The following is a 17,464-nucleotide window of genomic DNA, read 5'->3' on the forward strand; positions in this document are numbered from 1 at the left end:
CTGCTGCAATTCTGCCTTCATATCTGGCTTTGGACTCCTGTCTCATGTCAAGCACCGTCAAACTCCTTAATCCCAGAACTAAAATTAACAAAATACAGCAAGTCTACAGACATGCAATCCAGACATACATGGTATCACTGAAACTTGGTAAAAACAAAATGAACTCCGGTTCCCATCCTTATCAATACATCTTCAGATATGACCATCACAGTACAATGAGTGAAGGGTCATGCCTAGGTGCTGCCAAACATCTTAATATTACATTAACACATACTTTTTCAAAAATAACCCCTACAGACTTACACTGGTCAGTAAATAAACTTAAAATAGGTGGACAAGCACATTTATCTGACGTGTGTACCTACATACTTCTGTCACTCTCTTACATACTCTACAGCGATGGTTCCCTACGCACACTTTTATTCTAAACAGGAGAGACATCATACACACACACACACACTTACACACAACTTTATACACACAGTTTCATCCTGACAGGTGATGCACCACACACACAGGCACATAATGTTATACATACACTTTTATTCTAATAGGAGAGACACCATACACAAGCGCACAATTCTATACACAATTTTATTCTAACAGAAGAGACGCCACACATGCACAATTTCATTCTAAGAGGAGATGTGGAGCTCATCTCAAGTTACTTGGATCAGTTAGGGCTTTTATGACTCTATGCAATGAAGCTGGCTACAGTTTCATAGGTTTTATGATTGTACAGCCCAATGGTTATCCACATTTTTTTTTACAATTATCTACTACGATCAAAATTATAAATCATTTACTTATAAATCTTAACATTGTAAACTTTAGTAGACTCTTACTTGTTGTGCCTTTGTCAAGTCACGACAGTGCTTTAGCATGCACTTCATCATTTCCATGTAGGCGCTGTGGAAAAGACAAAATTAAATATTTAAAAAAATAATTCCTAACTTTAATGAAAACTACTACAAATACCACTGGATGTCTGGAATGACAGTCAGCTGATTAGCAAAAATTCTACGGAACTAAGTGCATCTGTAGTACAGATGCTCTCATAGTTCTGTTATTTTTCATTGAAATTGTTTTACACTGCAAAAAAAGTTGAGATTACTTACACAATAAGTTTCACTAATGGAGATGATTTTCATTATCATACATACTGAAGTTAGAGGACAGCTTGATTGCTTCTTGTCCACACCAACATCAAATGACAGTGTCACAAACAGAATAAACACAAGCATTCTGCTCTTTCCTTAGTATTCCTCATCAAAAATGGCAGTCATCAAAACAGCCCATGAATATTCTAAACAATACAGTCACAAACTACAATCATGCTTTGGCCTTATAGCAAATGCTTCAGTATTATTTGCTACAGAAAATCATAAATGCATGGAAAAAAGTTTACCCAAAATATTAAAATGTGAAAAAGAAATTAGGTTTGATAATAGCCATTTCTTAGAGACACAAAGGATATGTGACTACTCACCATTCATGTATTTGTTTATTTATTTTACTCCCACTCTCTGTGAACATCAAACCTTCCTGTTATATGCACAAAATGGTCATTCATTAACTTAAAGCTGACAGTCATATGGCAGATTCATTTGTCAAGGGGTAACCAATAGGAGAAGAACCAACATGCATGGGAGATCAGAAGTTTTCTATGTAGCTCTCCTTTATGTTGTTGCTGTGTCTTTCAGCTTTTCCCGATTAGGGGTCGTCACAGCGGAACTCCGGTCCGCTAATGATTGGCAGTAGATTTTTACGTGCAGAGTTGCCAGCTCTGACGCACAACCTTCAATGAAGGCACGCCCATTCACGCACGTCTCCACACAGAAGACGCTCTAGCTGAGAATCGAACAGGACAATGTCTTACTGTGAGGTGACAACGCTACCGCAGCGCCACCACAGTAGCTCTCCTTTATGTACGTCCTCTTAAGGCCCAAGCTTTTTTTTTAATCTGTTTATTAATTTGGTAAGCCTGCTGCACACAAACATTCCTTTTTATGGTGACCTTTTAGTTAACTGACTTCCTCACGTGGGTTGGCATGCAACGGGCATCTGCAAGAACGTTTAATTTTTCTGCAAGTAATGTCACGACAATCAGCCCTAGATAGCAAGTGTCTCTCTCTCAATCTCTGATCCCCAACAAGCGAGTCAAAACAGAATCTACATGTTGGACAACCACTCTTCAATCCTACTCCCAAGGGGAAGGTGGGGGAAACAGACTCCACCTCCCACCTCCCCACAGCAGACCTGCTACTCCCACACTTGGAACTTTGGTAGTAGCAGGGCTTTATCTCCTCTGCCCCACAAAGCTGACTATGTGCTTACAGAACCCCCCATATGAAGTGACTTTTTGAAAAGCTCTAATGTATTATACAATGGCTAGGATTTCTTATTCTTCTGATGACCCTTTCTAGGTAAAAAAAAATTCTTGCATGCTTTCATTTTTGCTTGAAGAAACGTGCACCTTCCTTGGCTGTACTTGCCATGTCGTCACCCTGTCCAGTTCTGACCCCCTACTGAAACTTGTAAAGGTTAAAGAAAGTACAGCTGTGCGATTAAAAAAAGAGAGTTATGCACTCACCATAACTTGGCATCTGTGCTATCCAATGTCATTATTCATCACGGATGGGTCATGGATCAATCTCTTGATCACATTTGTACTGCGGCCACTTGGTCAAGTCCACATATTTTTGTGATGCACTATAAGTTAGATCTGGTGTTTAGGGGTAGGGCATCCTTTGATTTTTCTGTGGTCCGGCATGTCCTTCTTTGAGGCCTCCCAGGATTTCAGGGTAGCTGGGGACTCTGACCCATCTGTGATCAATAATGACAAGGATAGCATCAGACAGAGTTATGTACTCACCATAACCTGGCATCTATGCTATCCAGTGTAATTATTCATCACTTTCCCAGCCTCCGTCCCCTCCTTCTGGTGGCCAAGGGAGCCTTGGGGGTGTTGTGTCGGCTGGTGGTATGTATTCTTGTGTAATCTAAGTCCCTGTATGGGACAGTCCCTTAGCAAACTCGATCTAATGATCATGGGTAGTAGGAAGTAAGGAGAGGGGAGGAGCTTGCGCTTAGGAGCTGTCGCTCACTTTTGCCGGTTGGATCCATGACCCATCCGTGATCAATAATAACACGGATAGCATCAGATCATTCACTGTAACAATGGACCTTCAAAAAGGTCAATATAACAGCAAATGATAACATTTGGGTTTACTTATCAGCTAAGCTGTACTGGACTAGCCATTTTTCTTTTATTATATTTTTCATTTTATTCATTTGTAAATCAGGTAGACTTAATGGGCACAAAGACCTCCTTTCAAAGTTGACCTGGATGCATTGTCTAGTTAAGTAACTTGTTCAGAGCAGCACAACAGGCACATGACAACTGAAAGAGTCAGTCCAGGACTACAGGATGTTAATTAGCAATTTATACCTTTAATTCTTAGTAGAAAACGGTCAAAAAATTCTTCGACATCTAGTTTTCCTGGAAAGAGATCTGAAACCAGAAATGGTAATGATGCAGGTGGTGTGAACCTCATGCATACAAGTAACATTGCCATGGATTCTCATTATCTCTTTCAGATTTAACCTCACACGGAGAAGTGTCTTTACGGCAGTTAAAGATCATACATTTAACTCAAGCAGAAGGTTATAAATCTAAGGGCAAAAATAATGATGAAATGGGGGGAATAATTATTCCTCACAGAAGGGTCTAGGATCTGAACCAGCAACCTAGCACTGATAGATCCAAGCATACCTCTCAACTGTACAGATTTTTGCCTCATATTTCTGGTCCATTTTTCATAAAATTGAGGTTTTCTGACAAATTAGTGGCAAATCATTAACAATTGAAGTTACAAAATAATGACAGACATTTGAGTTTCAAACTTCATACCCTTCAGAAAAGTCATGCTAATGCAAAATCAGTTATTCTATCAACTTTCTAAGTTTGTAAGAGCAATATTTAAAAAATGTCCCTATTTTTGGGCCTTTGCCCCACTTTTATTTATGGCTTTGTCCAGATTTCTTGCTCTAAGAGGTTGAGAGGTATGGATCCAAGGCTCAAGCTCCTCCCTCTCTCATAATCCCCTGCTGCCCCCTAACCCTCAGACTGAGTTTTCTAACAAAGCTAGCAGGCCAATTATCAAATATAGAAAGGAGAACTAAGCCTAAACTGTAAAACTTCAACTTCCTTAGAAAATCCAAGAAGGAATGGGGGGGGTGGGGTGGCAGGAGGGAAATGCGAGAAATGTTGACATAGAATAACACAGATGCCAAGTTATGGTAACTATCTGATGTTATCCACGTCATTATTCCTCACAGACGGGTCAGAGTCATCAGCTACGGAAGCTCTGTTCCTGGAAACCAAATCCAACTTGTAATGAGATATAAAGGTGTCAGGATTAGACAAAGTGGCAGCAGCACAAATGTCATCAAGAGACAGCTTGGCCATCAACGCTGAGGATGTAGCCACAGACCTAATAGAAAAAGCCCTGATCCTTCCCGGAACCTCAAGTTGCCTGTTGTCATATACTGTAGGAATGCAGCTAGAAATCCATTTAGAAATAGTCACCTTAGAAAGTGAGAGGCCAAGTCTGTTATGGGGAAAAAGCCACAAAGAGCTGATCTGATTTGAGAAAATGTTTGGTCTTATGTAGATAAAATTGTAACTACCTGTGAACATTGAAGGTATGTAGAATGTGCTCTCCTTTGTTGGAATAGTTAGGAAAAAACACTGGCAATTGAACATATTGGTTTAGATTGGATTCAGAGGCAACTTAAGGCAAAAATGAGGGATTCGTCCTGAGATATATACTATGTCCTTGTGAAAGATCATATACAGAACAGCAATGGAAAGAACTTGTAATTCAGAAACCCTCCTAGATGAAGTTATGGCAACAAGGAAGGCTGTCTTCCATCACAAGAATTTGAGATCGCATGAACTGGCCGGTTCAAAGGGACTCTTAGTCAGAGATTACAGCACTAAAGTTAAGTCCCAAGGAGGCAAGGGATCCTTAATGGGCGGTCTTAGAAAGAAAACACCTTTCATGAATGCTTTGCAAAGTCTGGAAGAGAAAGTAGGCTCACTGTTCTCATGGAAATTAGAAATCGCCACCAACTGGAGCTTAACAGTAGAAAAAACTGCCTCTGCCTGGAAAAGTGAGGACAAGAACAAAAGGATATCTGAAACAGAGGCAGAAAAAGGATCCAGATTCCTGCTCTTAGCCCAGATAGAAAACCTCTTCTATTTACTACTATAAACCTTTCTGGTGGAAGGTTTCTGGAAGGTTAGGATAATACTCCTGATGGGGGAAGCTAGCCTGGGCTGTTTCAAAATCACTGGAATTGGAGAAACCATGCAGTTAGATGAAGGGTCTGAAGATTTGGAAGAGGAAGCCCTGAAGGATGGGAGATCAGATCCTGAAGAGGATCCAGTACTCACGGAGTATACCTCAGATGAGACCTGATGAAGGGAAACCACGGTTGATTGGACAGAAAGGGGCAATGAGGATCAGGGATGTCATCAGGCATTGCGCTTTCTGCAAAGCTTTGGGAATTAGAGGGACAAGAGGATAAGCGTAAAGGAGACCCGGAGGCCAATCGTGGACTAGAGCATCCCTCAGTGCCTCCCCGTGAGAGGGAATCAGGGCAAAGTACATGCTGCATTTGTGGTTATTTGGGAAGGCAAAGAGGTCAAAGCACAGCTGACTCCAGTGTTCAAAAATCTGCTTCACCACTATGGGATTGCGGGACCACTCGTGAGGACTCAGGATGGATCTGCTGAGTTTTTCCGCCAAAATGTTGGCATCCCAGGGTATACACATTGCAAGAAGAAAGCACCTGGAGGACATCGCCCATTCCTACACTCTCATGGCCTCTCTGCGCAACAGGTTAGATTGTGTTCTCCCCTGCTTGTTGACATACCAGACAACTATCATATTGTCTGTCTGAATTGCAATCGTCCTTAGGGGGCAGACAGTCCTGAAAGGCTTGCAATGTTAGGACTGCTCTCATTTCTAGGATGTTTGTGTGCAACTTGGTTTCTACGGGGGACCACGTGCCTTGGACAGTTCTATGCTGGAAATGACCCCCCCCCCCCACCTCAACAAGGAAGCATCTGCGGTCACAGTGGCCTTGGACGAAGGAATAGAAAAGGGCCTATCTAGGATGAGATCCTGAGATTGAAGCCACCAAAGAAGGCGATGTCTGCACACAGGTGTCAGTTTTATGGACACAGACATGGGATGAAACAGAATAGACCATTGGACTGCCAGGGTCCACTGCAGAACCTCTTCAGTTTTTCTTGCCCCAGATGTCAGGTGCCCCTAAAATGGTAGGCTAAATTATGCCAATAAGCATGCATGCACAAAAAACAACTTTTCCTTCATCTACAAGCAAATACAGCACATAGGTTGCATAGAGTAGAAAAGTACAGATAGGTCCCAGTAAAGAAAAAAGGGGGATGGTGGGAGGGTAACCTGGACTGCAACAGTGAATACACTCGAACATCTACATTTATGGTAGGTACACAACTGTACTATGTTCATCGCGTTTCACTGTTGAAGTCATTACAATTGGGCTGAATCCCAAAGCTAAGGATGGGAGGCTGGAGCTAAACAGGATTAGGAGAGGCTATCAGGCCCTGCAGAACTGCAGTGGCAAAGTCTGCCCTGGATTTAGAGTAGAAAGGTAAGTGATGGTGCTTTGTAAAGGTATGCACTGAACTCCAAGTTATAGCCTCTAAGATGTCTTTGGTTGGTACTCCTCTGAGGAAGGCTGCTGACGTGGCTGCTGCTCTGGTTGAATGTGGCCTAATGCCCTTACTTAGGCACTGATTTGCCATACTGTGAATAGCAGAAATGAATGCAATGGCCTATCCACTTTTAAATAGTCTGTTTTGAGATGGGCTTGTCTTGTGATGCTGCAACATATGCCACTAGAAGTTGTTCAGTCTTTCTGAAAGCTTTGGTTCTGTCCAAGTAGAAGTGTAGCTGTCTGTGAATGTCCAAAAAATGCAGAATTCTCTCACCCTTATTCTGTGGGTTTGGATAAAAAGTAGGCAAATGAATTGTTTGGTTAAGGGCCACACTGGACACTACCTTAGGCATAAATGTAGGGTTTGTCCTCAGCGAAACCCTGTCAGGATGGAAAATGATAAAAGGTTCCACAGCCATGAGTGCCTGTAACTCTGAGACTCTTCTAGCGGAGGTTATTGCTAGGAGCAGAGCTGTTTTCCAGGATAAGAATTTTATATCAGCTGCTGAGACAGCCTCAAACGGAGGCAGTGTGAGTTTTTCCAAGACATAGTTGAGGTCCCATGCAGGTATTGGCACTCTCCTTGGAGGTCTTATGTTTCTGGCCCCTCTGAGGTACTGCCTTAGTAACGGATGAGAAAAAATAGGTGGTTCTGTATTGTAATGAGCTGAAATGTCAGAGGCATAAATTTTAATTGATGAAAAGGAAAGGCCTTTATCCAGCATCTCAGTTAAGTATTGCAAAATCTGAGGAATATTTGGAACAATTGTGTCAATACCTTGTGCTTGGTTCCAAGCACAGAATCTCTTCTATTTGTCTGCATAAGATTTTCTGGTACTAGGCCCTCCTGGCCTACAAAATGACATCCATCACTGCTTTAGAGAGAGGTGTGTCTTGAGAGGCTAAACTATCTGCCATGCTGCCAGGTTTAAGGTCTTGAGTTGGCTGTGCAGTATATGACTGTCTTGTTGGGTCAATAAGTGAGGACTTTGAGGTAATGTCCAAGCTGGGCAGTAAGACAAGCTCTTTAGGATTGGGTACCAGTGCTGGCGGGGCAAGTCTGGGGCAATCAGTATCATTTTTGTTTTTTCTTGTCTGACCTTGAGGAGTACCTTGGGGAGGAGAGGCAAAGGAGGAAAGGCGTACACTGTTAGATTTTTCCAGCTGAAAGATAGAGCATCCACTTTCCATGCTTGCTTGTGATTAGTCCTTGTGCAGAATCTTTGTAGTTGGTAGTTGTAAGGGGAGGCAAACAGGTCTATGTCTGGGCATCCCCAGGTCCTTGTTATCATGCTGAAGACTTGTGGATCCAATTTCCACTTGTGGGGATCCATTAGGTTTCTGCTTAGTTCGTCTGCCAGAGTATTTGTCCTTCCAGGCAGGAATTGTGCTTGCAGATGTACTTGGTAAGTCAATGCTGTGTCCCACAAGTTCATGGCTAGCCTGCAGAGGGGGTAGGAATGTGTGCCTCCCTGCTTGTTTATGTACCACATGACTGTAGTATTGTCCGTCGTTATTAGTAGTTGTCCTGGATGAAGTAGATCCTTGAAGGCTGTCAGGGCATTCTGAACAGCTAGCATCTCTTTTTGATTGATATGTAGATGCATTTGACTTGCGGACCATGTGCCCTGAATACATCTTCCTGCGATATAGGCCCCCCAGGCGTAATCTGATGCATCTGTTGTCAATGTCTGCCTGGCTGTGGGTAAGGTGAATGGTTGTCCTGTGTTGTGGTGACAGGCTTTTGCCCACCATCGAAGCTCCTGTTGCAGGCAGGGAATGAGGGTAATTATTGTTTCCAGCCTGTGGCAATGTTGAGTCCAAACACTTTTTAGACACCATTGAAGTTTCCTCATATGCAGTCTTGCATATGGAATTAGCAGAATGCAGGATGCCACGAAACCTAAGGCCTGCAGAATTTTTCTTGCAGATAACTGGGTCTTTGTAGCCAACATTTTGAAATAAGTAGTCAGTTGTCTGTGTTTGTCTGGCGTGAGATAAGCCATCTGGGCAGTTGTATTTAAGCTTGCACCCAGGAATATTATCTCTAGAGAGGGTACGGGTTTTGATTTCTTCTCATTTACTGTGTACCCTAGACTTGCCAGTAATCTTTTTTACAAACGCCAGATGCTGTAGTAGAATGTCCTTGTTTTCCACTTGAATAAGGCAGTCGTCCAAGTAAGGATATATTTGTATTCCTCTTTGTCTGCAAAATGCAATTACTGGTGCCAGGCACTTTGTGAAGACCCTGGGCGCAGTAGACAAGCCAAAGGGCAGTGCAGAGAATCGGTAGTGCATTGAGCCAGCTTTGAATTTGAGGTATCTTCTGCATGTTTGCCTGATTGGGACATGCAGGTATGCCTCTTTTAGATCTAAAGTCACAAGCCAAGTCTTCTTGCCCAACATGGGCAGAAGCTGCTGTCGAGTCAACATTTTGACTTTTGGAATATCCAGATATGTGTTTAGAATAGATAGCTCCAGTATTGGTCTCCAGGCTTTGTCTTTTCTGGGTACCAAGAACAGTCTTGAATAGAATCCTTGTCCCTGCTCTTGCTGTGGTATTTGTTGAATGGCCCTCATGTCCATGAGGGATGAAACTTGTTTTTGTGCCTCTGCCCATTGATTGTGTGGCAGGTCTGGCATACCATTTTGCCTTGGCAGGGTGTGAAAGTGGAACCTGTAGCCTTGTGAAACTATATTTAGAACCCATTTGTCCTGGGTGATCATATGCCAATTTTGTGAAAAAAGTGCTAGTTTTCCCCCCAAAGGGGCTGCCAAAAGATAAGTGCTTGGTGCTGAAAGTGGAAAGTCATTGAGACTGTTTCCTGTATGGCTGTGATTTTTCCTCTCCGCTCTTGGAGGTAGAAGCACCCGATTGTTTAGGCCTGTATAAGCCTTGGGGCTGTGATCTGCCTCTGGGGCGTCTGTATCTGCCCCTTTGTGGTTTATCTGACACTAGAAAGGACCAATTCTTTGTAGGCCATTTCCTGCTAAATCTGGGCGGCTGTACCTGCAAGAAATCCTTGACTGTTTGCATAGATTTAGCTTTGTCCTCCATTTTCTTCAACACCTCTTCTGCTTTAGCACCAAAGTATCATGCTGTAAAGGAGCGTCTAATAGTTTTGCTTTAACATGATCAGGCAAATTTTGTTCTTTTAACTAAGCATGCCTCCTAATGACAGAACCTGTAACAGCGGCCCTGCAGGAGGCCTCAAGAGAATCAAAACCACATTGCAAAGTATGCTTTCCAACTTGTTCAGCAGCATGCAATAAATCCTGCATTTCTTTGTCTGCACATTCTGTACTTGCTGGCATTTTCTGTTTAAGCAAAGACAGAAGATATTGCTGATACTTACGCATATGAAATTGGCAATTTAAGGCTCTTACAGCCAAGGTAGCAGAGGTACAAATCTTTTTGCCCCATCTGTCTAGGGCCCTAGAATCCCTATCAGAGGGGATAGGGTCTTTTGCAGTAGAAGCCCTGACCCCTTTGGGACCCTGAGAGATGGATTCTGGGTCAGCTGCAGGGTTCTTATAGAGAAATGTATGTGAATTAGGAACCCTATAGTATCTGTCTGGCTTAACAGGGGCTGGTGGTAAAGAAGTCTGAAGAAAGACTAGACTCTGAAAATACATCATCTACAATGTCTAAAACAGGCGGGATAGCAAGGGGCCTGTGCTGGGGCAATAAAAGGAAGTCTCTGAGCCTTTTCTTGGATTCTGAGTAGTCTTGGCTCTCCCAGTGGAAATGCTCCCTCATAGTATGCAGTGTTTCCCCAAAAGAATAATCCTCAGGAGGAGAGGCTGAAGGGATAGATTCTTCAGCATCAGAATCCTCAAAGGGAGGAACAGAGTAATCCTGTTCAAAGGAGGAACCAGAGGAAATGGAAACCTGGTCTGAAGATTCATATTCTAACTCTTGCCTAGGCCTCTTATCAGGAGGGGGATGGCAATCCCTGATCAAAGTAATAAGGTCTTCGGCCATTTTAAGCATCTGTTTTTTAGGCATGGAGGCCTGTCCAGGTGAATGCTGTACTTGTCTCTTTGTCTTTAGAGCTGCTTTAGTCTTTGCCTTTGTAGCTAAAGTAGGTTTCACATATAACTGTGTAGGCCTGAATACACCCTCAGAAGCCGATGCCTGCTCAGCGGCTCCGGACCCATCTGAGGGAATAGTTTCTGAGTGTCCAATACCTTGAGTTTCCAGAAGCCCAGTCGGCTCCACGTGGGAGTCGGAAGCGGCCTGTGGCTCCGAGGTAGCGGGCGTCAGGGGCTGCGAAAGCGCCTCACTGAGAACCGGCGACAGGCCTAGAAAAAGCCTCGTCGTCGGTTTTGGATCTCGGATGCCTGTCCTTTTATTTTCGTTTTTTGTAAACTCCGGTAGTTGGCTGATCCAACGGCATTATATAATTAAATCTTCTGCCAAATAATGGAATGCAAAATCGTACCGATGCTTAATAGAGCGTTGGGTTAAATCTAGCACAAAACCGACAACTAGCAACGTTATGGTCAGGGCCTAGGCAAGGAATACAGAAAGAATGAAAATCCTTATGAGGTATTTGCTTCCCACAAGAAATACAGTTATTAACTTTTTCTGGCATTGGTCTGGAGCAAGATAAAAGTTTCCCCAACGGGGTACTGTGCTTTAATGAAGACTTCGAATCTGAAATTCGAATTTGAAAAACTTCAGGAGTTGGCCGACTGGCACTTGCGAACTGCTTTTGCTTCGGGCACCGCGCGGCAAGAAAGACTGAAGAAATTGGTGTTGTCTGCATCTTTTATACCCCTGGCGCACTGACGTCAGGGAGGAGGCGATAGCAACCGTCGCCGGACCTAGACTTTGGAACTCAGGCCGACTGCGGGTAGCCTGCCAGCAGGATAACCCAATTGTAATGACTGCAACAGTGAAACACGATGAACATATACATATATATATATATATATATATATATATATATATATATATACACACACACACACACACATACATTTTCTATATATATCTATATGGTTTACTATCAAAATACCGAAGGCCCATCCACAACCGTTCACATCCCCAAACCAGAACAACGGAAACCATTACGCTGACTGCTTAGAACATCAATTCATACAGTTACTGGACCGCTCACCATCTGGAAAATACACCATTTTAAATGCAAATATATTTCTACTGTTTTGCAGGGGGGCAAGCCCCTCTCTGTGCCCCTCACAACCCCTGCTAATTATATATTCTAACTCCAAGATCGCACTACAGTGAGAAAAAGGGAAATTTACCAGATCCCCCAATGTAGCGCGATCCAATTCACAACACTGATGCCCAGAACTGCGAACATAAGCTATGTGTCGACAGGATTTGCCCTTGCAGTTTTGCCTTTTTGATCCTTCACCTTCGACCTTCTGATGGACAGTAAGGTGATTTCATTATTTTGACAGTAAACCTATACATATATATATATATATATATATATATATATATATATAATCCACAAATGAATCCAGCACTCAAAGTATGTAAAAATCCACAATCAGCAGAGTTTGAACTGTTTATTAAACAAAACAGCCCATAAATACACAGACCGGTGGCCGGTTTCGCTCGCAGCGTCTTCAGTGTGTGAATATTAGCTGCCAAGGACCCGGATTATATACGAGAACTGCCACAGCAGTCACGTATTAAAGGAGACAGTGCACCAATGTGAACAGATACATACATACACACATATATCTATATTATAATGCACTACCAATGGTCATTTAAACCTGGCTTAAATAAAGCACCCAGGTTAACTATCCATCTGCGCTCCTTTTGTGTTAATATAGATATATATAGATATATGTGTGTATGTATGTATGTATGTATGTGTATATGTATATACATATGTATATATGGTTATATGCATGTGTGTGTGTATATGTATGTGTGTATATATATATGTATATAATGTTTGTTCAGATAGTATGGCAGGTTAGTAAGGAATTTTTCAATATCCATAGTGTTAATTTTTATTAAAATTTGCAATATTCTGGCACAATATTGAATATTAATATTCAATTCTAAATAAGCTTTTTGGAAATAATATTAGGTAATATAGGGGCTTTTCACATTAACTTTAGAGTTTAAATAGTATAAGCATTTAATTAGGGATTGCTGGGTTCTTGTTACTTGTGTATATGGTGTATTTTAGGGTATCTGTTCACATTGGTGCACTGTCTCCTTTAATACGTGACTGCTGTGGCAGTTCACGTATATAATCCGGGTCCTTGGCAGCTAGTATTCGCACACTGAAGACGCTGCGAGCGAAACCGGCCACCGGTCTGTGTATTTATGGGCTGTTTTGTTTAATAAACAGTTCAAACTCTGCTGATTGTGGATTTTGACATATTTTGAGTGCTGGATTCATTTGTGGATTACATGTTGAGGTCCGTGCACCTATGCTGTTTGGGAATTTATATATATATATATATATATATATATATATATATATACACACACACACACACACACACACACACACACACATATATATATATATACATACACACATATATACACACACACACATATATATCAAAATGCCTCAGACACAGATTTGTAATAAGAATTCTAAAAAAAAAAGAAGAAAATTGCCTCAGATAAAAGTCTTCAAAAAAATTTGCCAATCCAAACTGCATGTTTAGAAATTTTAGAAATAATCTTAACAGGCAGAAATGTTGGTCAAACTGTAAATAAGTTTAGAAATGTCAGCTTTATTCGATTACAAATTATTAATCAACATCAGAAAATAAGTAAAAGTTGTTTTTCTTGCCAAAACTAGTTTTTTAATGAAATGATGAGTTTCTGCTTTAAGTAACAGTGAATGACTTAACTTCAAACTGGTAAGAAAAACTGATGCATGCATATAGTAACTTTACAAAAGGACATTTAGACACCACTATGCAGCAGTGTGTGTACAGTCAAGGAAGGGTTTGTCAATGCTTAAAAAAAGGCAGCTGTAAAATAAAGTCAACAATTTAAGTATACAACTGTTGTAAAAGTCCTTAAAATAAAATTATGTTAAACAAAGTGAAAAAAACAATGTTGGTCTACTTACTCGTTTTCTTTCATTTGTGCAAGGCGTGCATTTCCAAGTTGGAGCCTAATAAAATTACAAGATCACTTTTTAGAAAAAATAAATAAACAAATAAAAGATGTTCTGTATAAAACTTAAAATGTTAGTATTCTCCCATCAGTTATTGGCCCGGTAATCTTACATATCAGTTTGTTCTCATCAGGATGTTATAGAAGCAATTAACACTGTTAAGTACATGGTAAAAATAATATGCTGTCTTTACTGACGCAACATTGAACATATATTAGTGTTGGTTTCACAAGCACTTTTTATGCAGGTCAGTTTTAGAAATTGTGATCTTGTACTCAACGTCACATTACAACTCTTAAGAAACATCACAATGCATATCTTTTTGTACTCACTTTAATTCTATTACTGCAGTGTCAGCTTGAATGACTGAAATATTGCTCAGTCTGTTTAAATTACAGCTATAGAAATTACAAACTGGATATTAAAGAAGACAGTAAACAGTTATCAAATCACCTTCCTGGATTTCATGCAAATAACTGCCGGGACTTTTTTTTTTTTTTTTTAAAGTGTGTGGATTAATTTGCACACCATCAAAGTGGAGCAGTCCATGGAAACGGAATGCCATAAAAGGAACAGTGCATTACAGAGAGAATATAATGTTTGTCAGGTCATCAGAAATTATGGCAGTAACTAAATGGACATCATATCTCCTTAAGGGTGCAGTGCAAGCACAAGAGAAAGAGTGCAAAAGGTTCATAAAAGATGTGTCTAGTACCTACTGCAAATCAAATCCTTGCCAAAACATGAAAAAAGTGTGTGTGTGTGTCTGTGTGTGTGTGTGTGTGTGTGTGGGTATGCAAAAGCCACCTGAGAAAGGAGCACAGAAATGTATATAAAGCAGTGTCCAAACTCTGGGATGCAGAAGGGATAGGGCTCTGACAATGATTGAGACAACTGGGATCAATTAACGCCCCAGTGCTGAATGAGCTGACTGTGGGTGGGACAGAAGTGAGGGGGCTATCTCACCCGCCTCTCTAAGGGGTGAAGAATGGGACTTATGTTCAAAAGCGTGCACTTCATCCAAGTTCCTCAAAGGAGGATATAGAACTCAAGGTGGTTTCTACTCAAGGGGGGGGGGGGGCTGGGATGTCTGCAGGTTTATGCCACTTGTGAAAGTAAGTGACAGCCTCATGCTATGCCCATTTCACATGTCCCCCAGAAACACTTCTGGACATATGCTGTGAAGTAGGTTTTTGGCAAAACAAATTCCGCTAACAGCTGTCTTACTGGTTAGGAAATGAATGGGCAGGTCAGCCAGATGGCAGTCAGGTGCTGCCCCCCCCCCCCCCAAATGAAATAAAAAAAAAACACAATAATAAATGTTCAAAAGAAGATGGAAAATTCATAATCATCTAAATGTAAATACAAGATGTGACAAAACAGCAGAGAAGGCAGTTGGAATACCAGCATGCAGATCAAGAGGCATCACCAGTAGGAACAGATTCATTATCCCTCTGTACACAGAGCTGGCAAAACTTCATACAGAGTAATGTGTGCAGTTTGGGAGACCTCATTTTCACCAGACTATAGGCATATCAGACTCAGTACATGTGCATTACCTTCACTAGAAAGCACATAGATAAAGATTTCTAGAACTCATTGTGTAGTTTTCAAGAAAGGAACTGGAGGAATATGAAACAAACATGTAAATACCACGAGTTATGCACTACTATACTGGCTGATCTGTGATGCGGCCTTGTGCAGAGGGCAACTATTAGGATTTCCTCTTCTGAAATCCATAATGCAACACAATTTCAGAATTCTCTCTATTCCCTGAGCTTAAGGGTGCATCACAAGCTACACTAGAAGACATGTCCAAGCTCCAGCGCTTCAGTTTGAGGTCCAGACACCGAGTGAGCAAAAACTGAAAGACAGGGGAAGCGAAACATAAAATCTAAAATGTTTACATACATTACAGAAGAGCATATAAGCAGATGCTGGATGGAGAGGAAGTCCACAGATGAAAACAAAAGAAGGGTGAAAAGCACACACTATAAATGACCTTCACAGAGACCATCTGGTGTAAAGTGATATCAGTTTTGACCCTGAAGGCATTTTGCAGTTTTAACGTTTGAGAAGATTACTAAGCAATAACAATTTAAATCTCCTTTGCAGCTCCGAAATGTATGTCTTCAAAGCACTAACTAACATCCTGTCACACCAAGGTCAATTAAAGACCTGGGAACTTGACAGAAGCTGGCAAGGACAAAAAGCATAATAGATAATGCTTAGCTGTCACTTCTTCAGGGGTGGAGGGTTGAGTTTCATGTCTGGATGCACTCTCAGTTTTACAAAACCCATCGAAGACTGTAGGATCAAGCAGAAATGCTTGCTGGCTTGTAAGGGGGCAGGGCCTTCTAAAACACTCTCTCATTAAGGCCCTGTATACCCAAAATGTGAGCACCAATATGCTTATATACAGAGGAAAGTGTTAGGATTAAGAAGAAAACTACAGTATTCACAAAGGACAACAACACTCTCAAAACTTACTCCTTACTTTATTTTTTTAAATAAACAATTGCATTTATTCATGATATTGTTAATTTGTGACACAAACTTAAATCCATTAACATAGTATAAAGATCACAATAACCCATTCCGTTATCATATACATGCATCATACGCACGGTTTCCATCTCAACTCTTAATCGAGTTCATTAGAACAGACTCAAGCTCATTGTTATGACAGATAGCACAGAGGGTTAAGGCTGTGAGCTGTAGTTCCTGTGGTACAGGGCTTGAATCCTTCAGCCCTCATTTGTCTAACATGAGACCTTGAATAAGTCACTTAACCAGACAGTGCTTTGGGTCAATGGGGTATTTGGGCTAGACTCCGCAATAGTCCCCTGGATCAGAAGCCTAGTAACTACCTATGAACGTATATATTTTTTTTCAGTTTTAACAAAACTAAATTACTTTATTGATGCATCTGACCATTATTTTGTATAAACTTTTCCCAAATGCACCATTTGGTCCTATGAAAATTACTTCCTCCATCTCCTGATTTGCCCATCTCTAGATCTTTTATTTCCTTCACAATACTCAGTATTTCACTTATAGCTGGTTTAATCTTTGATTTCCACTTTCATGTAATTGCTTTTTTTGGCTGCTAGTCACATTAAACTTAATAAGGTCTTACTTTACTTTGACAATTCTGTTACAGTGCAGTTAAAATATACATAAATAACACTGATTTACAAGAAGTACACTGATTTACCTGCTAGTCTTGACTCAAAAATAACTCTTCAGGATGTACAAATCATTTTTTTCTTTTACTGCAGTTGAATAAATCACAGTGCTTGGAGACTGCCTTCACAAAGTTTTCAAATCAGTCTCTCCAGCAGCAAAAACATACAGTTTATATACTTTCTTATCAGTACCATGCATGCAGAATTCTGACATTTTATATTAGTTAACAAACATGGTCTCTGCAGACCCTTGTTCTTCTCACTTAGTGCTGCATGTGAACACTTGAAACCATGTTTTTGTAAAAATAAAGCTTTAGAAAAACACAAGCCACCTGGCCTGGCAACCAGTCTTGTTTATTGACCTTGTAT

At 41.0% G+C, this 17,464-nt stretch overlaps 1 protein-coding gene across 3 annotated transcripts in view; it reads right to left on the reverse strand.

Moving 5' to 3' along the window:
- CENPH (centromere protein H) overlaps positions 1 to 17,464 on the reverse strand; it is a 620,329-nt gene that overhangs the window by 384,603 nt on the left and 218,262 nt on the right. For all 3 annotated transcript variants that reach the window (XM_044075457.1, XM_044075459.1, XM_044075458.1), the window contains 2 exons: positions 13,860 to 13,904; positions 846 to 909 (listed from right to left, as the gene is read on the reverse strand). In XM_044075457.1, coding sequence (XP_043931392.1) covers positions 846 to 909; positions 13,860 to 13,904 — 109 coding nt within the window. The remainder of the gene's footprint in view (positions 1 to 845; positions 910 to 13,859; positions 13,905 to 17,464) is intronic.

The sequence above is a fragment of the Protopterus annectens genome, chromosome 6.part1 (assembly GCF_019279795.1).
Source record: "Protopterus annectens isolate FY-2018-M chromosome 6.part1, PAN1.0, whole genome shotgun sequence".
In the NCBI taxonomy this organism is placed as follows: domain Eukaryota; kingdom Metazoa; phylum Chordata; order Ceratodontiformes; family Protopteridae; genus Protopterus; species Protopterus annectens.